Genomic DNA, 25,149 nt, shown 5'->3' with positions numbered 1-25,149 from the left:
CTCTTTATTATGTGATATTAGAATATGAAAGTCCAGAGAGAAAGAGAGTCCTACTGAAGTCAAAATATAACCAGAAGAACCTGGGACTAAGATAGTTTAGGGTTATGAAAGGGGTGTGTACATGTGTGCACATGGATGCTCTTGAGCCTGGCTACCTCTCTGTCTTTACAGAAAATTTTATGAAGTTGTTCCTGTTTTTCCTTGAAGATCCCCAAAGAATCAGCCAACAATCTTCTGTAGAGTTTCTTTTGTAGAATTGGAAGGGACTTTACTGGTGACCTAGTCCAATCATACCCTCTTCTAATCTTTAATTTTCAAATAAGGAAATAAGTTTCACAAAGGAAAAAAGACTAGAACTCAAGTCCAAACCTTGTTTCGTTATCTATAAAACCAGGTGATATCTAAAATCTGTTCCAGCACCAAATCCTTTTGCTTGGCCTGACTCACAGATGTGTTTTAAGAATTAAATGAGATGATGTGTGTGGAAGCATTTTGACAGCTATAAAATAGAACATAAATATGAAGTGTTGATAGCAATGGTGGTAGGGGAAGCAACTCTTTTTCTGCTACCTTGCTGTACCCAGTTTCATTGTATAGGCTATATTTACTTGGAATGACAAAAGCAGATCCACAGTGGTCTTTAGCTCACTTGACATTGGAAAAGGAAGGCCCCAGACCTTCATCTTTGTTGACTTATGACAGCAGCCATGTCAGTGGGAAAAGAGAAAAAAAAAAAAAAAAGCAGAAGCTGGTTCTCCCCAGCAGAGATGTCATCTGTTTGGGGAGCCAGATCTGTTGCTAGGGACAACGCAGGCTGGAAAAGCTGTCACAGGGAGGGAACAGGACAGACGGCCAATCTCTCTGGAGCCTCTGCCCTCCTGCATTTCAAAGCTTTTCCATGTATATCTATTAAGGAAAACATTAATCTGCTAATCTCTGAGTATGGCAGCTCACTTCCTTTCTCTGCTAAAGCCCAGCCTCTCTCTGGGTAACCCCAGTTATTTAAAGGTTTGTGATGAAAAGAATAACGAAAGATCACCACCATGGGATGTTCTAGGTTCTTTTCTACTTCAGGTTTCTTTTTTCACTTCCCCTTTTTATAGATATGTTAGACTGTATCATTTAGCAGTCACTAGTTCTCTCCTGTCAGGGATCAAAAATCCAGGAATCCAGGTGCTCTATGGCCTTGGATCTGGCAAAGACTGCATGAGAGAAGAAATGTCCTGGACAGCTTGGGCATCATTTAATAAAAAGCAGAGTCATGGATACATGGGATGGGATGGGATAGAATGACCTTTTTTTTTAAGTGGGAAACCAAAGAGGAATGGGCCTTGTTCCTAGTGTAAGCAACAGATGTAAATTAGATTCTCTAATGGGAATGGATCTGCCTGGTTAGCCAGTATCGTGTGCCACCCTTCTCTTTTGGGGTTAATTAAAATACCTAGGTTATATGGGGCCCTCCCCATCTTCTGTTTCATTTTTCCCTGACAAATTGTGGGTCTTAATACTTCAGGGGGAGGGGAATCCCAGAGAGGTCAGTGACTAAAAATAGCATCCAATAGTAAGGAAGGCTAAGACTTCATTTCCTGCTTTCTTGAGAGACCTCAGCATGAAATGTGGAAAGGACAGAATCCAAGGAAATTTGGTGGTCAAACCTGACCCAACATTAAACTTTCCTATTGTGTCTGCTGCACAATATTTTCCTGTGACTCACACTGAGTCAGTCCCAAGCTTCCAGTGAGCTTCTTCCACTCCTTCAAAAGGATTCCTATCCTGTTCTTCCTGTCTTAAATACAGGATCTGCCTATTCCCATTCCTGGGGAAGATTCCAGGGCTGGAGTTGCCCAGGATGGCCCCATTCCCCACAACACTTAGTGATGGAAGCAAGACACTAAAGAAAAATAGGTCCATATGATTCATTTTTCAAGTCATGGTCTCTATGCTTTGTGGATTCCACAAATCACATCATTATAATAAAAAGTCTTGCCAAAAGGGAATGTGAAAAGCAAGGATGATCCATATCTTTATCTTTTCAGGCCACAGAAGAATATAATTGACCAAACTCTGCCTCCCTCTTCCCATATCTCGGTCTTCTAGAATATCAAATATTCTCACTGTTAGTGTGAATGAAATATCATACATCCAGAAAAACCCTAATATATTTACCCTTTTTATCTGTGAGGGAATAATGTATTAAGCAATTCATATCCACTGACATAAGAACATGAGTTTGTTCATTAGGTAGATTAGCAGACTGTCATCTGGCACAGACTAGGTTCCAGAGAGCATGCTACATAGAGCAAATACATTTTAATGTAGCTAAACTCAAACACGGAACAGATTTCACTGTTTTGGTCCCTAGAGTGTGAGGAAAGAGGAAGATGAAATCAGGAAGGAACAAAATTCCTTCTATCGATGCAGAGGCAACAACTGGTTTGTAATTTATAAAGCTACTAAGTTGCCTAAGGCACTGAGGTCAAGTGAGTGGCCTGTGGTCCCATAGCTAGTTTGGTCAGAAGCAGGATTTGAGTTTAGGCGTTTATAAGTCCAAGTTATAAACTCCCATGTCTCTCTGATCCTCTTTGCTGTGTTGTTTCTCCTGTGTTTTCCAAATCCAAATAGTAAATTTCTGCAAAATCACATGCATCAAGTAAAATTTTTTTAATCCCAGAGAACCAGTTTGAACTATACCTAAGCATGTTTATTCTAAAACTAAATAATTAATCAAAACAAAACTGAAATTCAAATGTTCTTCAAACCAAGATATTGTTGTTGTTGTTGTTTTCCATATAGTCCCAGTTATTGATAGTTGAGGTCTAGGTAAAGACAATCTGCCTAAGGGAGGCAAATCTGAAAGTGATGCTGTGGTAGAAGGAGAGAGGATATCTACCTGGGTAGGGGTGGAAGAAATCAGAAGTCATCACCAAAGGAAATAAGAACAGACTGAAAGAGGAGGTTGAGCAGTAGAATGGAAGAGATCAATTTCATTTGTTTTGTACCTTCTCAAATCAAGCCTGGCTTACTGGAAGATTCAAGAACTAAGCTTCTTTTCTCCTTGTGATCATAATTCTATTTCTTTTGTTTTCCCAGACTCCCATACCAAGTGTGCCTACATTCCAGCCGTCCACATCTATCCCTGAGCGCCTGGAAGCCATACAGCGTTATATCAGGGAGCTGCAGTATCCTTTGCCATACTAAGTAGTGTATCTCATGTTCTTTCCCTGGGACCACTCAAGCCTATACAAAAGAAAGCTCCCTTATCTATTGCATTCCCCTGAAGTCAAAGCTGAGCCGTAGTTGAGGAGGACATTGGAAAGCAATTTGTTTTCATCCCATTTTGCTGTGGATTAATCAAAGCTTCTTAAACTATGTGTTATGATTACATATGAAGTTTTGTACTTGAGTGTGGGGATCATGAAATTATGATTTATTATCAAAAATAGGCATAAAATATATTTATTTTATATAAAAGAGACCCAGGGTCATATAAAAATTTCTCAGATAAAAAAAGGTCATGAGTAGAAAAAGTTTAAGAAACTCTGGATTAAAACAGATAGCATAATTTCTGAAACATAGCAGGAACTTATTAAAGATTTGTTCCCTTCCTCCTTGCCTTATGGGCTTAGTGGATAAAGTGCTGGATTTGTAGTCAGATGACCTGAGTTCAAATGCAGCCTCAGAAACTTACTGAGCAAGGAACCTAAACTCTATTTGCTTTTGTCTTATTTGTCTTAGCAATGGTACCCGGTACCCATCTCAGGAAGAATTAGAATTGTGGATATCTTCTAAGATATCTTATAAATTCCAGATTCCCCAGTGTTAGGGAGAAAACTGACTATACTGGGGAATTTTCACTGGGGAATTCCTAATTCAATGCAATTTAAGAAGCATATATTAAGGTCTTACTGTTTTTTAGTCACTGTGGTAGGCTTTGGGGATCCAAAGAACAATATACTTGCACATTTTTAAGCTAAATCTTCATTAATTAACATTTCCCCCTTCACTTTCTCTAAGTTAGACCAAAAAAAAATAGTCTATCAAGCTCTGATTCATAAAGTTTGAAGATTTCCAAGTTGTAAATGTTCACAAAACATTTAACAATCAGCTCTCCCGATTTGACTTGTCTTAAAGTACTCCCCTGGATACAATGATAAAGCAAACCAATTCCTCACTTTAATGAGCTTACATTCTATTGGAAAAAAACAACATATACACATTTATAGAAACTTGTGTATCAAATATATTTATAGAAATTTGTATATTAAATAGATACAAAGTAACTTTGAGGAATAAAGTACCGACCTAAGAGGAAGAGGAATAACAATAAAAAATAAACTCCAAATAGCAAGATGAAAGGACTGGAAACAATGGGATAGAGACATTAGAGGGATTATGAGGGAATAGAGAATTGTGGTCAGAGAAAGTAGCTTTGACTATACTATCACTCAGAATTTTAGGGGCTCTTGAAATGAAGCCATAGGGAAGTAGATTGTTGTGCCCTTCACAGCAGCAAAGGTATCATTGATTCAACCACTTGCTCCCTGAAAAAAACAAGTTTTTAAAAATGAATTATGCCCATGACGGAAGGGCAGATGTGTCTAAGAGACAACTTTGCATTCCCATCTTTGATTTCTGTTTCCTTTTAGGGGAAACCAAATGGCCCTTAACCTCTTGCCTCCAGGTACAATCATACAGGAACACAGTTCTTTGAAATTAAGAAGAGCAGACCTCTGACTGGGTAAGTACTTCCTTCCACTGCTCTGATCAGAATTGTTTTTCACTGAATAAGACTCAATATGCCTCCTGCCTTCCTAGCAACTATGCATTTCAACAGGGATGTATTAGACCATTTTTTTTCTGTAGGAATATAAGGTCATTTGTAGTGGGGCCAAGATCTCCATACAAATGGAATTGGATTAAATGAAAGTCAAGGGTAGCCTTGAAGAGAAAATGGATCCACAGAGAGGTAATATGCAGCCTGGAGTGGAGCCATCTTACCTTCTTACTTTGGTAGTTTCGAGGATGGGGCACAAGGAATAGGATTAAGGGCTAATTACATTTATCAGGAGATGACGACATAAAGATGAAAAAATTACACAGTCTATGCCCTCTAAAGGTTTATACTTTACAGAATAGAAAAGATTAAGCAAGTAGGAGATAGAGAATCTGGAAAATTGGAGGAAAGGCATATGACCAAATAGAGAGGTTCTAGTGAAGTTTCATGGAGGAGACAGTGCCTAAGTAGGACTTTGAAGGAGTAGAAAGATGCTGAATTCATTCTTGGTGGGTGAGGCAGACAGAAGTAACGTGCTTAAAACCAGAGGTGGTCTTCCCTCTCGGGAAGAATTAGGTAAGTAAGGAATGAGTGGTTAATTGTGACTAGAATTTAGAATAGATGAAGGGTAGAAGAATGCAATACAGCTAGAAAAATAGGTTGAAGGAAAATTATGAAGACCCTCTAATGTCAGGATAAAGTGTTTGTATTTTATTAGTAGGTAATGGAAGTCAACATGTATACACACACACACACATATCAGATCTTTTTATTATTATTATTCATTGGAAAAACTACCTCCTGTGGTCTTCCTTCCAGAGTCCAATATCCTAAAGTGAGAGGCAGGAAGTAGCTCTCCTGTGCTCTAGGGAAGGCTGTTACTTTAGCAGAAATTTTAAAATAGGGGTTCATAACCTATGGTCTATGATCTTTTTTCAACATTTTGATGATTGAATTTCAATATTATTGTCTTTATAATCTTTTTTCAAAATCTTTTTACATTACTTATGCTTATAAAAATATTGTTCTGAGAAGGGCATAGATTTCACCAAAGTGTCAAAAGATTTTTATCCCTCCCAAAAAAGTGTAAGAACCCCTGCTCTACAAGGATTTGAAATCCATTTGATAGTCTATGCCTGCCTATTTTTTCCCTTCCCTCCATTCCCTCCTCATTTCTAAGCCTACCAATACCTAAGAAGAGGTTGGTACCCTGTGAGGGCACTCTGGAGAAGATTTCAAGATTAGTATCTATTATGAGTAGCCTCATTTGTTATTTCTTAATGGATTATCTGATTAGATATGAATGAATATGAAGAATGGCTTGTTCCCTTTTTTTGTAAAAGAATTAGTCAGAGTCTGGGTTCCCAGGAACCTAGTATGATGAGATAGGTCTGATTAACTAGAGGAAGGGATCCAAGTTGCTTTGGAACAAATAAAATCTAATAAAACCCCAATGAATTCCAAACACAAGGGCCTAGGAACAATGGGGCTTGGGATTAACTGAGTTTAGACTATCTAAAATTGTTATGAAGCACATAACAATGTACTTTGCCAGTTGCAAAGTAGTGATTGCTCCCAGTTACATCCTTCTTAGACAAACCATTATTGGGTCACTAGGGCTTAAATGTTCTTACCTCCACTCCTTCTTTCCCTGTGGTAAACCACCTGGTTTGGTCCCTTTGGGACACAGTTATTAAAAGAGAAGAGATCAATTCTGAGGCCTTGGGGAAAGCATAATAGGTTTTTCCTCTTTTCTTCCCCCAGCCTCCCTGAATGACCACCCATCTAAGTTGGGGGCTTTCACCCTTTGTTAATGAGTATCTTATGCATGAGGGTGAGTGGAGGGATATAAAAAAACACTGCTGATTGCCCTGCTTCCCCTTGCCCTACTCCTTCCTCAGGAAGTCTTTTAGATCAGGAGTCCAGGGGATATGGGTGAGAGGGCGGGGAGAAAGGACATGTAATACAGAAAGAAATGGAACAGCTTCTTCTCTTTATCATTACACTGAAAACTTTTCCCTTTTCTCTTTTTCTTCCATTCCCCATCTAACTCCAAAGAGTAGTAGTCTCTTCTCCTCTTTTGGAAAGGAAAGGACATGTAAATGAGACATGTCAAGCCAAAGCAGAATCAGCCAAGAAATTGATAGTTATGTTTTAATCTGTTTTTCCTGTTGCTTGTCCTTTCCATTTCTTGCCCATTTCAGTCTCTCTCACTTCCATCTCCCCCCTCAGAAGTATCTTCCTCTGAGTCTAAGGGCAACTGGGATCTTTCCTGGCTCTGACTCTCTTTCTTTCCCCACAGGCTGATGGATCTGGCTAAGGAGATGACCAAAGAGGCTCTGCCAATCAAATGCCTAGAAGCTGTGATCCTGGGAATGTATCCTTTCTTCTCATTCCATGTCCTTCTCTCCTATCACTGCTCCGCCTTTTCTTCTACCCAAGCCTACTTTTGACATGGTGGAAAGAGCACTAGTTATGAATCAGAAATGCCAATGTCTTGGCTCTATCTCCTCCTATCTATGTGACTTTATGCAAGTTTCTTTTCTCTCTGGATTTATACCTTTGCATAAAATAAGGGGATTGGGTCAGATGTCTAAGGACTTTTTCATTTCCAAAAATTCCAGTCTCCTCCCCCATGTATTTTCAGTCCAAGAGTGACAAGATCTCTAAGTCCATAGACTTCTACTGAGTGCAATCTGCATCACAGACTAACCCTTGGTACTTTATTACTGGATTATAAACTATAAGGGATCCTTAGGAAAAAAGTCACAGGACAAAAGGAATATGAGGGCATCTGTGTGTATGTATGCATATGTTTGAGTGTATATGTGTATATTGTGTACACATATATGAATACACGTGTGTACGTGTTCATGAGTGGGGCGTATAACGCAGAAGCTCATCTTCACTCTCTAACTTCTCATCATTTAAAAGGGAGTTGGAAAGAAGAAGAATAAAACTCATTATAAGAGAGGGGAAGATTAAAGAAAGGATAAGCCATCATCAGAATCAGAAAGAGAACTACATTTTTGGAGCACTCTGAATACCAAAACAAACAAGCACACAGACACACAGACACACACACACACACACACACACACACACACACACACCAGTTTATTCTTAGGATCAGGATCTGGGAAGAATTTGTCTTGGTCAAAGGTGGGAATCATGGACTCTGGTGATTCAAAGAAGTGGAAAAAAAAAACAGGAAATCAAAATTTCATGAGTTGTAGTTATATTTTTTCAGGCTAGTCATATTTTCCTCCTCTCCAGTTCTTATAGGATCATAGATTTATAAATCTATATAATTTATAAAATACAGGAGACTGATACCAAGGACAAAAGGCTTGACCTTCATTTATGGGATAAGTTCCTGCTTTGGGATCTGAATACAATCAAAGCAAAGTGCTTCCCTTTTGATGGTATATGTAGTCATTAGACTACCTTACCAGGTATTGCTGAGGGGTCTAGGGGGTACTTTATACTAGATGGAAATCTCTAGTTCCATCCATCTTAAATGCCTTCAATCCGTTACCTCAAAGAAAAGGCAATAAAAACAGAGGGGTTGTTACCCAAAAGGATCTGCGACTCAACTCTTTTCCAATTACTGAAAGCCCCATCTGGAGAGGTTCCATTAAGTAGCAGTAGCATCTTGGGAAATCTACCCAGTCCCTGGGTAATGTCCTATACTCAGGTGGCTGGCTCTCTGGTTGTTTTCCTGAGCGGGACTGTCGTGGCCAGTTACCTCACCAACAGCATGCCCACACTGGAGCGCTTCCCCATCAGCTTCAAAACCCACTTCTCAGGGAATTACTTCCGACACATCGTGCTGGGGGTGAACTTTGGGGGTCGCTACGGAGCGCTAGGCATGAGCCGTCGGGAGGACCTCATGTACAAGCCCCCCACTTTCCGCACGCTCAGTGAGCTGGTCTTGGATTATGAGGCTGCCTACCAGCGCTGCTGGCATGTCCTGAAAAAAGTGAAACTCGGCCAGTGTGTTTCTCATGACCCCCATAGCGTGGAGCAGATTGAGTGGAAACACTCCATCCTGGATGTGGAGAAGCTGGGGCGAGAGGACTTTCGGAAAGAGCTAGAGCGACATGCCCGGGACATGAGACTGAAGGTTAGTTATGGAAAAGAGGGATTTGGGGCCATTGGGAGAGGAAGAGGAGGCAGTTTGATATTTTGGAATTGGTATTAGCCTAGGAGTCTAAAATACCTAAATTGTGTCTGACTAGCTGCAGAAGCCACTTAAAATCTCTGGGCCACAGTTTTTCCATTTATAAGATGAAGGAACTAGCTTACGTGATATTAAAAATCCCTTCTACTTCTAATAGTGTGTGAGTCTGAAAATCCGTCTGCACAGAGAGAATTAATCAATAGATTGAGCCACAGAATCAAGATCCAAAAAGATTGCCACAGAGGACTCCAGACCATTCAGATGGAATTTAACCGAAATAAATATAAAGTTCTATACCTGGGTTCAAAAAATAAACTGCAAGGGGCAGCTAGGTGGTGGAGTGGATAGAGCACCAGCCCTGAAGTCAGGAGGACCTGAGTTTAAATCTGGTCTCAGATACTTAAAACTTCCTAGCTGTATGATCCTGGGCAAGTCACTTAACCCCAATTGCCTCTGGGGAAAAAAAATTTCAGAAATACAGAATGACAGAGATGTAAGTAGATCACAATATCTATGGCACTATCAAGAGAGTTTTGGAATCTTACAAGTTCAATAGGCATTAACATCAGTGATATCAGTGAATAAACATTTATTAAGCACTTACTGTGTGCTAGGCAGTGTACTACAAGACAAACATAATATTCTTTAATCAGGCAATAAGTCTGGAATAAGGAAGATGACTCCCATTACACTCTAAACCATATCATATTTGGGATACCATGTTAAAATCTGTTTACCATATATTAGAAAGAACATTAATAAAGTATGACATATCTAGAGGAGATTAACCAAAATAGTATAATAACTGGAAACCATACCATCTGAGGATCAGATGGAACCAGGAATGTTTAGCCTAGAAAAGAGAAGACTTGAGGGTTAGGAATTGAAGAAGAAAATGGTTATGATCTTCACAGTGCTAATCACAATTCCTAACACATAGTAGGCACTTAATAAGTGTTTATTAATTGATTGTTTTAAATTTTTGACAGAGGAACTATTAATCAACTTCAATCAGAACTAGAAACAGTGACTGCATCTTGCAAAGAAGCAGATTTTAGCTTAATCTAATGCAAGGTTCCTTTAATTTTAAGATTATCTCAAAGTGATATGGGCAATTTCAGGAGGTGGTAAATTAAACTCCCTTTTGCTAGTGACTTTCAAGGGGAATTGAATGACCCTGGAAAGAATGGAAAGAAGGAAGAAAAGAGGGAAGTTGAGAGAGAAGGGAGGAAAGGAGAGGAGAGGAGAGGAGAGGAGAGGAGAAAGGAAAGAGGAGAAAGGAGAAAGGAAAGGGGAAAGGAGAAAGAAAGGAAAGGAGAAAGGGGAAAAGAAAGGAGAAAGGAAAGGAAAGGAAAGGAAAGGAAAGGAAAGGAAAGGAAAGGAAAGAAAAGAAAGGGAAAAAGGAAAAGGAAGGAAAGGAAAGGGAAGGGAAGGGAAGGAAAAGGAAGGGAAAGGAAAGAAAGAAAGGAAAGGAGAAAGAAATGGAAGGAAGGAAGGGAAGAAAGGAAAAGGGGAAGAAGGAAAGAAAGGTGAAAGGAAGAAAGGATGCCAGAAAACTATGCTAAATATTTTAGAATTATCTCACTTTATCTTTATAACCACCCTGGGAAATTTTACTATTATTCTTATTTTACAATTGAGGAAATTGAGTCAGGAAGAGGTTAAGTGACTTGCCCAGAATCACATATCTCATAAGTATCTAAGACCAAATTTGAACCAGCCTTCCTAATTCCAGACCCAGTGTTTTTTCCATAGTGTCTCCTGGCTACCTCTAAATGGTTTTGATATCCTTTAAACTCTGAGATTGTGTGTGTGTGTGTGTGTGTGTGTGTGTGTGTGTGTGTGTGTGTCTATGTGTGTATAAGTGTGATTCTTTATGGTACTGTAGCTCACTGACTTGACAGACAGATAGTAGTACTCCCCAGGATTAGATCATATGAATAATCCAGGGTAGCTAGAATATAGTGTAGTGAAGAGAGGGTCCCTTCCTCTTTTTCTCCATAATCTTCAAGCTAAGCTCCCATATGCCCTGGACCTCAGGGCTGAAGGGTACCTTTCCTTCTGGCTACCTCCACTATCATTTCCTATAAAAGCTGAAGTGATTCAAACTGTTCTTAGTAAACTAAATTAGTTTAATTTAATTACAGTCACTCACAAGAGTATTTTTAATTATTCTCTCAATATATACTCTGTCGGTATAGTCCTAGGAAGTATACTAACTAAACCAGTGTCTCTAGTCACATTAGACAAGAGGCATGTGTATTAACTAATATTTTTTTTACCAGAAAAGAAATATTGAGTAACATCAGAATGTGGCCCTTAATGGACAAACTATCTTTCCTGTCTGACATAATATGGAAAAATATGGAGAAATTTTGGAGATAGAGAAGGGAAGAGAACAGGGACAGGCAAACTCAGACAGTGATGTTAATCATCTTTGGGTAAACAAGAAATATAATGAAATCCCCCTCAAAACTGGATTCTAGTCCACTTCAGCCTTAGAGTGAGTATGATTGCTGTTGAGACTCTCGCAGTAGCAGAGCAGCTGATGCTGAGACTAGAGTCAGGCTTTACCAGGTCCCTTGTAGTATAAGCATCAGGAACAGCTGAAAGGGCCCTGAGCAGAGGATGCTCTGGAGTCTCAGAATCCCCAAGCCTCCCTGAATTTCTTTGGCCTTTTTGGTGCTCATTGGGGCTGTGTGGTCTAGCATCCTAAGGTGACATTTTTAATTTCTCTTATCTTTTTTCTCCTGATACTTACAGATCAGCAAAGGAACCGGCCCACCCTCTCCTACCAAGGATCGGAAAAAGGATGTATCTTCCCCACAGCGGAGCCAGTCCAGTCCACATCGCCGCAACAGCCGAGGAGAGAGACGGTAAGGAAATCAGTTAATGGTAACAAGACAGAGCAGAGACAAGGAATTGTTCTCCCCCTTAAATTGCTTTGTTTTGTTGTTCTCTTTTATCCTGCGTAAATAATAATTACAACTAATGTCATATATAGTGCTTAAATGTCTGCAAATGCTTACTTAGAACATTGCATTGTCCACATCAGAATTTGAGTCTTACAATCACCATCAGATAATATATAAACATTATTCTCCCGATTTTATAGCTGAGAAAATTGAGACTCAGAGAAGTTCAAGGAATAAATAAACTTCACAATTATTAAATGAGAAAATATTGGGAGGATTTTAGTAGACACAAAGTCAAAATAATATCACTTAGCATTTATATTACACCTACTAAGTGCCACATGTTATGCCAAGTATTTCACAAATATTATTCATTTGATCCTCACAACAACCTCTACAAGATAAGTACTGTTATTAACCCCATTTTACAGTTAAGGAAAATGGGGCAAACAGAAATTAAGAGTTTTACTTAGGTTTACATAACTAGTAAATGATCAAGGCTATATTGAATTTCAGGTCTTCCTGACTCCAGGACTCAATGTTCTATCCTCACTGCCTATGGGAAAAATCAGTAATCAACTTAAAATTCCTTGAGTACCTTACTTTGCATTACTTTGCATAATCATAAGAAATAACTAAGCAGTTTATAGTAAGAATATAATACTGAGTGAAAGCCTTATGGAACTGAAACTATGATATAATCCCAGGTAAATAAATACCTATGTTAGCTAATCTTAGGAATGTAACTATAATCATCTTTATATTAAAATATACTGGGTAAAAGATGGACTAGACCTATGTTGTAAAAGATAAATCTGAAAATATAAGACTGTAAAAATAATCAAATTATGCTTGAGTAAAAGACCTACTTAAGCCATAGTTTACTTAAGCCTTTACATGATGAATTGACCATTTAAATCATACATGAATCAAGAGAACTATAAGTAAATGTGAACCCCATAGGTCGGAATTTCAGTCCAAGTGAGTAGACTGCAGATTACTACTTTTGTTTCTATTAATAAAGGTAAGATTCTTTGCTAAGAAAACTTCTTGGTTTCTTTTTTATAATATGTGTCAACAATGGAAGCCAAGAAATTTAGCACAATCTTAAGCTACATTAAGAAAAGCATTTCTAGGAATAAGGAAGTGATAGTTTCATCATTCTCTGCATTGATCCGACCACATCTGAAGTACTGAACCACATTTTAGGAAGGGTTATTAAGCTACAGACCATCAAGGGAAGGGCAACTAAGGGGTCCATGCTTTATGAGGATTGATTGAAGGAACTTAGCAATGTTTGTCTTGGAGAAGAGAAAAAGAAAATTTGGGGGATATATAATTCTCTTCAAGTTTTTGAACATCCATTGTGTAGGAAAAGACCTGCTGGAAGTCAAACTAGAATTAGTGGATAGAAGTTTCAAAGAGAAAAATTTAGACTCGATGTCAAGGGAGTAGAAAAAACTTTCCTAACAATTAGCATCATCTAAAAGTAGAATGGGCTATTTCCAGAGGTAGTGGGTTCCCAATTACGGGAGGTCTCCAGGCAAAGGCTATGCACTTCATATATTGTAAAAGGGATTTGTATTCAGGTATATGTTGGAATAATATTCTATGCTCTTATATGATTTGGGCACAGTTATCTCCTGAATTAGGATCCAATATCTTTAAAAAGTGATTACAAAGTCTTGTGAGTACTAGCAATTTCAAGAGTAGCTTGATTACTCTCTTACGACTCTTACTTATGCCTATCGTAGTTTCGTAAAGAAAATCTCAGCTACTCTCTGTGTGGCTGTTTCCCCTGTGCTTTGGAGGAAAAGACTTTGCAATTAATAGACCCCCCCCCAAAAAAAAATCTTAAAACTTGTTGCTTCTCCATGAGGTCAAAAACAACTGAGGCCTTTAAAATTAGGGCTGGGCCTATAAACTTATAAAGGGAATTTATTTTTCTTTCAGTCTCAATGGTAGGAGACGAAGAGAATTTTGCTGATTGAGGGAAAAATACGTGTGTGTGTGTGTGTGTGTGTGTGTGTGTGTGTGTGTTGTATAAACAAATCAAAAACATTAAGAGGACTGTAAGATATGAGTAAGCTCAGTTAAACAATAAACATTTAATAAATAAAGACTAGGTGATAGGCACCAAAGGTTCAATTACAAAATCAAAACAGTCTCTTCCCTCAAGAAGCTTATATTCTTGTTTCTTCGCTTTTTTTTTTTCTTTGCTGGCTTTTAATATTTTATTCTTTTTCAATTAAATGTAAAAACAGTTTTCAATATTCATTTTTTGAAAGATTTTGAGTTCCAATTTTTTCTCCATTCTTCTCTTTCCTCATCCCAAGATGGCAAAGCAATTTGTTATAGGTTATACATATGCAATCAGATAAAACATATTTCCATATTAGTCATATTGTGAAGGAAAAAATAGAACAAAAGGAAAAAACACACAAAACCCCCCAAAAGTAAAAATAACATGCTTCAATATGCATTCAAATTCAATCAGTTCCTTCTCTGGATTAGATAGCATTTTTAAAGTGTTTTGGAAGAGCTAAATCAATTATAATTGCACAGAGTTACCATTAAGGAATTTTATATTTTAATAGAGGAGTATGTATATAAATACACATTCACATATACACAACACACTCACTATATTATCCATATAAACTGGTCTACTTGCTTTCCTCACATCAACAATACATATCTCATTTCTATACCTTGTACTAGCTTTTCTCACTTAAAAAGGCTAGAAAGGTAGCATGGGTCCAAATTGTGAAGAACTTTAAATGTCCCCAAAAGGCAATTTTATTTTATTTGATCTTAGAGGTAATAAAGATCTGTTAAATTCAAAAGTGACATAGATTTGAACTTTATGAAAATCCCTTTGGTAGGTGAGTAGAGTACATAATGGAATAGGGGTGTGTGAGAAGGGGAGGTTAAAAGTTGAAAAAGGGCCATTATAGTAGTCCAAATGAGAGATGATGAGAGCTTTGGACTTGGAGTCAGAAAAACTAAAGTTGAAATACAACCTTAGAAATGTAGTATTAGTTATATGACCTTAGGCAAGTCATTTTACCTCTGTCTCCGATTTCTCAAATGTAAAATGAGGATAATAATAGCTCCTCTCTTCCAAAGTGTAAGTGTAAGAATTAACTAAGATAATATTTGTAACGTGCTTAACAAAGTGCCAGGTACATAGTTAATAAATGTGAAAGAGAAAGGAGAGAAAAAGGAAGGCAGGGAGGAAGGAAGAAAAAAAAAAGAAAGACGGAAGAGACAATGGAAAAAAACAAGGAAACAAGGAAGGGAGAGGAGGGAGGGAAGGAAGGAAAATATGAAAGGAGGGAGAAAAGGAAGAGAGGGAAAGAGGAAGGAAAGGAAGGAGGAAGAAAAGAAGGAGGAAGAAAAGGAGGGAAGGAAGGAAGAAAAGAAGGAGAGAGAGAGGGAGGAAAGGAAGGAGGAAGAAAAGGAGATAGAAAAAGATGAGAGAGAGAAAACAAGAAAGAGAGAGAAAGGAAGAGAGAGAGGAAGACGGAGACAAAGAGACAGAGAGAAAGAGAGAGAGGAGAGAGAGAGAGACAGAAAGAGAGAGAGGAGAGAGATGTTATGAAAACAGAAATGAAAAGAGATTTGACAACTGATTGGATATGTGGGGAGTGAAAGAAAATGAGAAAATTAAGATGACACCAAGATTGCAAACCTGTAGGACTGGAAATGATTATGCCCTTGAAATTAATAGGGAAGTTCAGAAGAGAGGTAGGTTTTATGGGAAAGATAATGAGTTCTGTTCTGTTGAGTTTGAGATGCTTCCATTTTGTAGTTGGTGCTATAAGAATGAAGCTAAGGACAGAATGTAGGGCTTGCTATTTGGAGCCAAGTTTCATCTGCATGGAGATCATTAAATCCATGGGAACTGATGAAAGCACCAAGTGAGAGAGAAAAAAAGAGGCAAAAAGACAGAGCCTTGGACTTCACTCTTCCCCTACCAGCTTAGCTTTTCCTTATCAAGCTCCTTTGCTGCCTCATCATCCAAGTCATACCTCTTGACTTCAGGCCAGAGATCTATCCACTGCGCCACTTTAGACAATTTTTTCCAAAGAGGTTGGCTGAGAAAGAAAACAGATGAGAATATAATTAAAAGACATGGTGGGGTCTTTTGAGAAGGTTTGTTTTATTTTGTTTTAAACTGGGATAGACTTTATATGTGTATAGGAGACATTCAAGGAAACAGGACACAGAAAGAGACTGAAGAACAAAGCAGGGGGCATTTTCTGGAAAAGTGGGAGAGAATAGAACTAAAAGTACAAGTAGAGGGGTTGACTTTACTCCAAAGACTGGAGTAAAAGAAGAAATCAAGAGGAGTAAAGTCAAAACACTGTAAGATAAGGAAAAAGGCACCCAACAAGGTTCTGACCCAAAAGTCTGTCAGAGAGGAAAGAATGTATTGAATCAATCAAGAAGCATTTATTAAGCACCATGAACTGGATTAGGCTCTTGGAGATAACAAATGCAAAAGCAAGATAGAGGCAAGAGTGAAAGAACATTACATTCTACCCAGAAGAATTGAATTCGGTGACCAGCAAGTCACTTTACCTAGATGAGACTTGATTTCCTCATCTGTAAAATAATTTCTGGAGATAATCTCAAAGATTCCCTTCCTGCTCTGTGATTTCCCCTACTTCTTGCTGGTGCACCTGTAATTTCATCAGTTCAATTTCATCTCTCTGTTTTGAAGGCTTTTTGTCTTTAAGAACACTCCCCTGTTTAAAATGCCAATGCCCTGGGATAAGACCCATGTCCCCTAAGATATTGTTAATTAATATCTTAATTATCCCTTAATACCTTGGCAAGGATTAGTTGATGGCTAGCTGAAAATGAATTTTATGAGTAATTGAGTGTGTTTGGGGAAGTTTCTATACTGTCAAAGCAAAATTTAGGAATACTTTTTTTTAGAAAATAAAAAGAATAGCTATCATTCATACAGTTCTTTGAGATTTATAAAACGTTTCACATTTGATCCTCACAATAATCTGGGGAACTATAATTATTATTCTCATTTTACAGATGAGGAAACTGAAGCAGAGGTTAAGAGACTTGTCTAGCATTATTTGTCCAAGATCAGCCTTGAACTCGAGTCTTCCTAACTTCAGGTCAGTGCTCTATCCACTAGCCACCTCAAAATAGATTAAGAAAAAATATTTCTCCTCTCTCTACTCATCTTTCAACCAGCACATTATTTTAAGCCTCTTTGCATGGTGGAAAGAACAAATTCTGTTGAGAGAGAGAAGAGGGGAAGGAAGAAGAGGAAATGGGAGGAAAGGAAGGAGAGAGAGAGAATGAGAGAGAGAGAGAGAATTGGAAAGATTTAGAAAAGAATGAGAGAGAAATGAAGAATGATTATAGACATTTCCAAGTAGGTTAGCAAAGTGAGGAGAGATAAAAGACAGTAATTCAAGGGGCTAGTAGGATATAGTGAAATGCTTTTTATGAGTGGGGGAAGATTTGGGCATGTTTGAAGGTAGTAGAGAGAAGAAAAGTTGAAAATTAGAAGGTGGAAATCATTGATGTTGCAATTTTATGTAGTATATAAGAAGAGTATGTAAGTTGAAATTAAGAGCACATATTGAAGGGTCAGTCTTTGTAAGGGAAAAACTTATCAAGTCTAAAAGAGTGGAGCTTGATGTTAAAGGCTTATGAGGTCAAGAGAAAGAGAAAAAGATCTCATGGAGAATGGCCTCAGTTTTTGTTTTATTTTCAGTAAAGTAAGAGGTAGGGTCCTGTTCCAAAGGAGAATAAGGAAGAAAAGGTATAGAAAGCTTAAAGAGAAAAGATTTGGAATAGCTTTAATAAGGAATGAAATATAGTATTATAGTTACAAGGAACAGCTCTTTTGTTTAAAAAAAAAAAAGATGGGTTCCTCTTTTGTTCTAAAACTTTCCCAAACTCCTTTTATGTCCTAAAACTAGCATTTGTGGGCTCCATAATTATATTACAAGTCCAGAAAGATTATGTTGTTCAGTCATTTTTCAGTCTTGTCCAACTGAACTCCATTTGGGGTTTTCTTGGCAAAGATACTGAAGTAGTATGTCATTTCTTCCTCCAGTTCATGTTACAGATGAGGAAATTGAAACAAATAGGGCTAAGTGACTTGCCCAGGGTCACCCAACTAGTAAGTGTTTGAGGTGAGATTTGAACTTACGAATATGAATTTTCAGACTCTTGGACAAGCACTCCTGGTGGCCCTAGAAAAGTAATGTAGCTAAATTATTTTAGAAAATGCCTATCCTATGAACAGACTGATTTTAGATTTACATGAATTGATGCTGAATGAAGCAAGCAAAACCAGGAAAATATTATACACAGCAACAGCAAGACTGTTCAATGATCAGTTTTGATAGACTTGGTTTTTCTTGGTGGTTCAGCAATTCCAATAAACTTTGGTTGAAAAATGTTATCCACATCTAGAGTAGAACTATGGAGATTGAATATAGATAAACATACATTATTTTCACCTTTTTTCCCCCTATGGTTTTTCCAGTTTATTCTGATTTTTCTCTCCCAACATGTAAAAAAATGAATGGACATGTATAACAAAAAAAATGTTTTCACATATAACTGGGGAAAATAAAAATAATATTTTTTAAAAAGAAGAGAAAATGCTCCATCCTACTAACAGGACACAGAGCAGTCACTTGAAAGGGCATGAGCGGAGAGGGAACAGACAGACGAAGAGGAAAAAAGGGCACAGATTAGGGTGAGCAGAAAATGTCAGGTCCGTTTCTCTCCTTTTTAGAAGGGAATGAGATGATATTAGATTGATATCTTCTCCTTGTTAACCATCCTTCAGTTCCTGCATAGGCATCCATTTCACCTCCTGCTCCTTCTTTCCTTCCTTCCCTGCAGACCATCTGGTGAGAAGAAGCCTGCTGAACCCAAAGCCATGCCAGACCTCAACGGGTACCAGATCCGGGTGTGAGGTGGGTGGGGAGGAGACCACTTGCTGCACAGACTTGCCACCGCCCCCTCGGCCACAGGACCAAGCCGCCCACCGTGAGCCTTGATGGAGGGGAGGTGTGGGTTGAGGGGACAGTAGGAGGAGCCCGGAGCTCCCCTTCATCTGACAACACCGCTTCCCTCAGGCAGAAAGAACATGGTTCTCAGCCAGCATTTGTGGAAGAGGCACATTGACCCTAAAGGGAAGAGGAAGAGGAGTCAGTATGATCCCAGAGATTTGTTTAATACAGATCATAAAGCAACATGTTGAACAGGCCCCACCTATCTCTGGGATGCCAGAGATAAGTGGCCGTGACCACCTAGGCCCCATGGGAAGCACTGCCAGCCTAGACAGCGCCCACAAGCCCAGCATAAAGACTGGAGCTACTGCACCCGAGATAAGGAGGAGGAGCCCCCCATACCCAGCTCTGGTAGCTGTTGCCTTCGAGGCTTTGAGAAGCCTCAGCTACAGGGCTCAGCTTCAAGCCCTCCCTGTGGCCATCCACTCATGGCTCTCTCTACAGCAGGATTTGGACTTCTCCGGAGCCCCAGGGCCCCGGTCATGTTGGGTTGGACATAGATGAGCACATAAAATAGGGCAGACCAAGAAGAAAGTGGGGGTGGGAGGCAAGCACATAACTCATGAGAGACGGGACACCATGGAAGGCGAAGAGTCTCGTGTTAGCTCTGGCTCTCCTTCCTTTTCTTGGGCAGGAGCCAAATTCTCCTCCTCTCCCTCTCCCATAGCATCCTTACAATTTTTAGTCTTCTTCCTCAGACAGAGAATCAGGGACTGGAGATGATGTCTGGAGCTGATTGGTCCTTTCTCTTTTAGCAGCTAAATTTAGTAATTTTGGTAACCGTGATCCTAGCTGTGTGTAATAGGAAGAAACCTCCACCATGGGATGAGGTTTTCAGCAGCCCTCTAGTTCTAGTAAGAAAGGAGATGGGTAATGGAATAATCATTGAGCTCTGTCCATCAGGCACGGGGTGCATTTGTAAAAGGAAGTACTAACCCAGGTCTGAGGCAGGGGGAAAATAGAGAGCATCAAAGCATCTTTGGATGGGGGCTTCCATAATTAGTGGGTGTGACATGAATGAAAACCCAGCAAAAGTCAGAGAAGGAGCAACCAGACATGTTGGAGGACTGAGAGAGTTGTTTCAGTTGAGTGAAATTCAAGGCTGAGTAGGAAGAAAAAGAGCAGTTCAGAAGGTTAAGGGTTAATGGGAGAATGAGAAGGCCAGGACATAATGGCAAGAGGCCGAAGGGATGTTGAGAGGTCAAGAGTTAGTGGGAGGAAGCGGCAGGACATTAAACAAGCCAGGGCAAGAGACAGAGAGAATCCAAGAACTCACAGAGCAAGGAGACTGCAGGATAAAGCCCCATTACAGCAGCAGGGGTCCTGGGAGACGGGGGCCAATCTAGAGGGCTCAGGGGCGATGTTGTGTGTCGTTGTAAGGCCAGGAGGAAGGACTGGAGCATGTGGCAGAGTGGGAATGTTGAAGGAGGGTTGAAAGGGGATGAGAGGAAGGTTGTACTCAGAATTTACAGACAAGAACCCAGAATAAAATGGGCCGGTGGGAGATGTAAAGTCAGCAGGGCAGGGCAAGTATGAAGTGATGCTTTGGGGGAGATGAAGAGGAAACATAAAATCCCTAACTTTCCAGAAAGAAAAAAGGAAAAAGGAAACATCATTCATGCTGCTGAATTCAAAAGAAAATTATATTAGTCCGAGAGATGTGGATAGGAGGGTGGGAATAGAAGGGGCCCTGGTGATGACCCAGGAGTTGTTTATCCTGCTCCCTTCATCCCGGCAGCAGACCAGAAGTGGTTGCTGTGTCACTGAGAGGGGGTAGGGGATAGAGCAGCAATGGATGTAGGGCAGAGTTCAGCAGAGGAAAAACTGATAGGGCCTAAAAAGGGAGAGGAGCCTCAGGCCCAGGAAGAGGATAAGGACAGAGGAAGCAAGCTTGGTGCTTGGTGGGAACTCACTTGCCAGTCATTGCACCCACCGGGCAGGCAGGAAAGCCAGCGGCACTTGAGGATGCCCTTAGCCAGAGGGTACCAGCCCGGGGCTCAGGCTTGTGCAGTGGGGCTCCCTCCCTGATCCGGCTGAGTCTGTCCCGGGGGAGTGCGGCGGTCTAGTGCAGCCTTAGTCCAGAAGAACAAATGCTGCCTTTGCAGGCCCTGGTGAGGGGGAGTTACACCTGGTAACAGCTGCTGCTGCTCTGTGGGTGTGGGAGGGCGTTCTTGGGCTCCAGAGGGAACAGTTGCCTTTCTCAGCAGCTGTCCAACCCAGAGATTGCCAAGAGGCTTGGAGGTGACAGCTGGTCCATCTGACCAGGAGACAGCCACCAGGCTTGTCCTTCGGGCCAGGGCCCTCCGGCTGCTTCAGCACCCATAGCCAAAGGCGGCCCCAGGAGCTGGAGGGAAGGTGGAGAGGAAGGGGACTAGGGAGAGCCTGGTCTCCCTGGCTCAGCCCCAGGACTAACAGGCAGCCCTACTTCCTAGGCTAGCCTCTCACCCAACCCTCCCGAGGAAGGAACCCGAAGATGTGTCTGTACTCACTTAGCATCCAGGAATCTTATTTCCCAGGACTGGGAAGGAACCTCATCTTCCCCATCCCCCACCACTACCCACCATTCCCCAGTGGTTTCCCAAACAGTTAGGTAATGATGGTCATGACATGTTTTATAATTACTAAAAAAAAGATAATAATGATAAAAATAATAACTCCCTTTGGCAGGATGAGCCCGAAGACAAAAAACAAGTGATTCATTGGTACAGTGTGGCCCCTTAAAATTTGCCTCTAATAAAGAGGAGGTATGGGGGGGGAATTTGGGGATAGGAGGCTCAGTGTGAAATGGACCTTAAGACCACTGGCCAGGCTCCGTGGCACCAGAGCTCTGAGAATACACTTGGAAGCTACCCTATCTTTCCCACCCTATCTTTCCCCATAATCCAAACATGTAAAGCTAGGGGCCCTAGCTCTGAGAAGGAAAGAAACCTCTTCCTGTTAAAACTACGAGCAAAGCAGCTGCTTAGTCTTTCCTGTCGGTGATTTCCCCAGACTATTCTCTGGGCTTGGGGGTGATGTAAGGAAAATCATGTAAAACAAAACAAAACCCACTGGTGCTTTTTATTTATTTTTAAAGGGTTTTTTATATGTAGCAATCCCAGGTCCCTTCCCTCCCCGACTATGTTTACACTTTGTTCCCTGGGGAGGGTGGGAGAAAAGGACCAGCAGCCCTCTGGAATCTAAGTGAGAAAGCAGGATCCTTTGTTTTTTTAGCTTCCCAGCTGGGGGAAAGCATCCACCCCAGCCCAATGTTTGTTTGGAGCTAGTGGGAGGAGAGACAACATCAGCCCTATTGCCTTTTCCTTCCAGTGTCAATTTAATTGAGTTTCCCTCTGTCTCGGGAAGCTCTTGGTCCCAGTCCCATGAAATATATAAGGATTCATGGCATTCTCCCCCTTCCCTATGAATCATCAGCCCATATGCCCATCACCACATTGTTTATGACTTTTTCTAACCATACCATTATCTCCTATGACTCCACCAGGATATGATAAGGAAAACTATGGGCGTGAAAAAAGGCACCATTATCACACAGTCTGTTTTATCTTAACCATCTCTGCTAGCAGTTATTGCCATGGGGTTGCCACAAGAGGAGATCGGTCATCATAGAGTGAAGGGGATAATAGAATCACCAGAGACCCCGATGGGGGAACAGAAGCCTCATGTGCCTGGCTTCTCAAGGGCAGAACGAGCTGTAGAGTAGTCGGTGGATAGCCTACAGGGCACTCTATAGTTTTGAGTTCTCCTGCTTCAGACCCAGCTCTTGCGCCCACGGCCGGTGTGTCCCCACCCCTTTGAGCACCTGTGCTTTCACTCCCATGCTCTTACAGAGGCATGTCTGACTGGATGCACAGTCGGGCGTCTGTGGGCTTTGGCTCTTGTCTTCTTGATTGCAGCAGTACCAGAGCCGGCATGCTCCACACCATTGCTTCAGCCCCCGTAAGCAGTGGCTCCCAGCAGTAGTGTGTGCTTGGAAGGGTGGAGGGAGCAGGGATTAGCCTCCTCCCATCCCTGACAGTCCGTGAATATCCATGGTGTGCCATAGCCTGTGCCAACAAAGACCCGGACTCTCCATCAGCACCTTCCTCAGCCCCACTGAAAAGCCAAGGGAGAATGGACTGGCCTGTTGTGGAATTTGACCAAGAGAACCGGACCGGGACACCGTCTGTGCCCTTCCCCTTGCTTCTCTGCACCTGACTTTCTATTTCCATCTCACCCTTTCCATTTGTAGGGTAGGCCCCATCATGGTGCTAGCCCCAAGCCAACCAGTATTGGTCCCCTCTAAGTTACTTCCTGGTGCTCTGGAGCCACCGAAGTTTCCCTTAATCATGAAGTTTGAAAAGGATGGAAGAGGAGCTCAGGCGTGCCTGACAAAATGATGGAATCTCTCTCCCCCTCGTGTTTTGTATCCAACTATGTACCATATGTAGAATTAGTTCTCTCTGATCCCCTGTATTTCCATCCCTTCATATCAGTATTGAAACCCCTTTCACTTTTATGCTTTACCTCATTCTTGTCACTTTTACACAATTAATAAAGTCTACCCAGCTCCTGTTACCTGGACTGGGCAGAAACCAGGACCTAACAACCTTGCTGCCTTTTCTTTCAGAATTTCCGGGGCCTCTCCCCTTACCTTCCAACTCTGTACCACTTCCCCCATCAGCTCTGTCTCTGGGGAGAGGATGGGAGGGAAGGCAGCTGGCTATGGCAATGAAGGGGGAGCTTAAATTTTCCGTCTTTGGGATGCTGAAGTTTTTCAAAGTACCCTTCAGCCCTCCTCAGACATCTGTACTTTCCAACCATCGTTTGTAGCAGATATGCTATTCCACCCAGGAACACTTCTCTTCCTCTCCTGTGAATAGCCTGAAGGATTCTGATGAAGCTTCCCATGCCCAAGGAGCAAAGGGCAGGGTTAAGGAAGGCCACGGTTTGTCTGCTGGTCCTGTTCTCTAGAACGCACTCCAATTTTCCTATCCTATTCAACAACAGTTTCTGTCTTGTACGGGACAGAAAGGAAACTTTTCCCTCTGAAGCGAGTTGCATTTGCTGGCCATCATTTGTAGATCTCCAAATAAGCCTGTAATGGTAAAAGCGGGGTCAAAGGAAGCCTTCAGGGAGATGATGGCAATAATAGACATTGGAATCTATAGGATTATTATCCCTTGGCTCTTTCTGCCCAGCCCTTCTCTCATCTCACTTCATTATTACCCTCCTTTATGTTAACACTACATGCCAAACTAAAACCTGGAGCCATTTCCAGACTTCCAGACTGGTTAAAAGATGTTTTTAAGGTTGGGTCTCCTATTTTACCCAGATTGCTGAAGTGCAGCAGCCACCCAGAGACCCCATCCTATTATGATTGGCATAGGAGCTTTGACCCCCTTGCATATTCCAATCTGAACCTCCTCCTTTGTCTGGTGATACCTCTATTTCCAGGGCTCGTGTTATTGGTGCCACATTTAGTGCATAGACCTGATGAACTGGTTAAATCTGCTGCATTTCAGAGCTCAGTTCAAGTGAATTGCTAGCCTCAGCCCACCTAGCAACAGGAATATAGACCACTATGCCCAACATCAAATTGAGAGAGGAGAGACAGAGACAGAGACAGAGTTGGCCTGCCAAAATATTTGCCAACTTTCAAAGTTATGCATCAGCCTCATTCCTTCAGATAAAAGCTACTCCTTAACCTCTCTCAGCTGTACAAATCCTAAAAAGAAAAACTTTTCTGTGAGAGAAAAAAAGATACCACCCTATCTCAACCTAATGATTTTCATAAATTCCTGAGAGAAAAGAGAAATGGAGTGTAGGCCTCACTAATTCTGATTTGTTTGTAGAGGAGATGGAGATTAAGGACCTATTTAAATTAACAGCCTGAATTCAAAGAAAACTTTTAAAGAAACCAAGTTTTATTACTTTCAGGTATACACAGATAATTTCTAAGCACTTGTAAGATCCTACTGGAAATGTTTTCATACAAAGACATTTGTAATTGGCATAGTAATTCATATGTAAATCAATACTGCTCATTTGTACTTGAAGACATGTTAATTTCTCAAACAAGCTAATCATTCTCTTTATGATGTTTACTCCATGAGTTTGTTTGGCAGGACTTTCTTCACCAATGATACAAAGGTAAATTTTGGTTTTAACTCTTGAGGATTATCATATATTAGAAATTAATGAAGTATTCAGATTCTTCTTAAATTTATA

The 25,149-nt window shown here is 40.6% G+C and overlaps 1 protein-coding gene across 3 annotated transcripts in view; it reads left to right on the top strand.

The window, feature by feature from the left end:
• Positions 1 to 25,149, top strand: part of VASH1 (vasohibin 1) — a 34,757-nt gene that overhangs the window by 6,965 nt on the left and 2,643 nt on the right. Inside the window, exons 2-8 of one of the 3 annotated variants that reach the window (XR_007950624.1) lie at positions 3,091 to 3,179; positions 4,682 to 4,738; positions 7,077 to 7,151; positions 8,519 to 8,900; positions 11,721 to 11,833; positions 18,770 to 18,916; positions 19,006 to 23,527. Coding sequence is in view for 1 of the 3 variants with exons in the window: in XM_051977539.1 (XP_051833499.1) it covers positions 3,091 to 3,179; positions 4,682 to 4,738; positions 7,077 to 7,151; positions 8,519 to 8,900; positions 11,721 to 11,833; positions 18,770 to 18,842 (789 nt within the window). In the remaining 2 variants the exon portion in view is untranslated. Of the gene's footprint in view, positions 1 to 3,090; positions 3,180 to 4,681; positions 4,739 to 7,076; positions 7,152 to 8,518; positions 8,901 to 11,720; positions 11,834 to 18,769; positions 23,528 to 25,149 lie in introns of those variants that run through there. The other 2 variants (XR_007950623.1, XM_051977539.1) reach the window with 2 other exon arrangements.

This window comes from Antechinus flavipes, chromosome 2 (assembly GCF_016432865.1).
Source record: "Antechinus flavipes isolate AdamAnt ecotype Samford, QLD, Australia chromosome 2, AdamAnt_v2, whole genome shotgun sequence".
NCBI lineage: Eukaryota > Metazoa > Chordata > Mammalia > Dasyuromorphia > Dasyuridae > Antechinus > Antechinus flavipes.
This window is presented reverse-complemented; position numbering and strand designations above follow the sequence as displayed.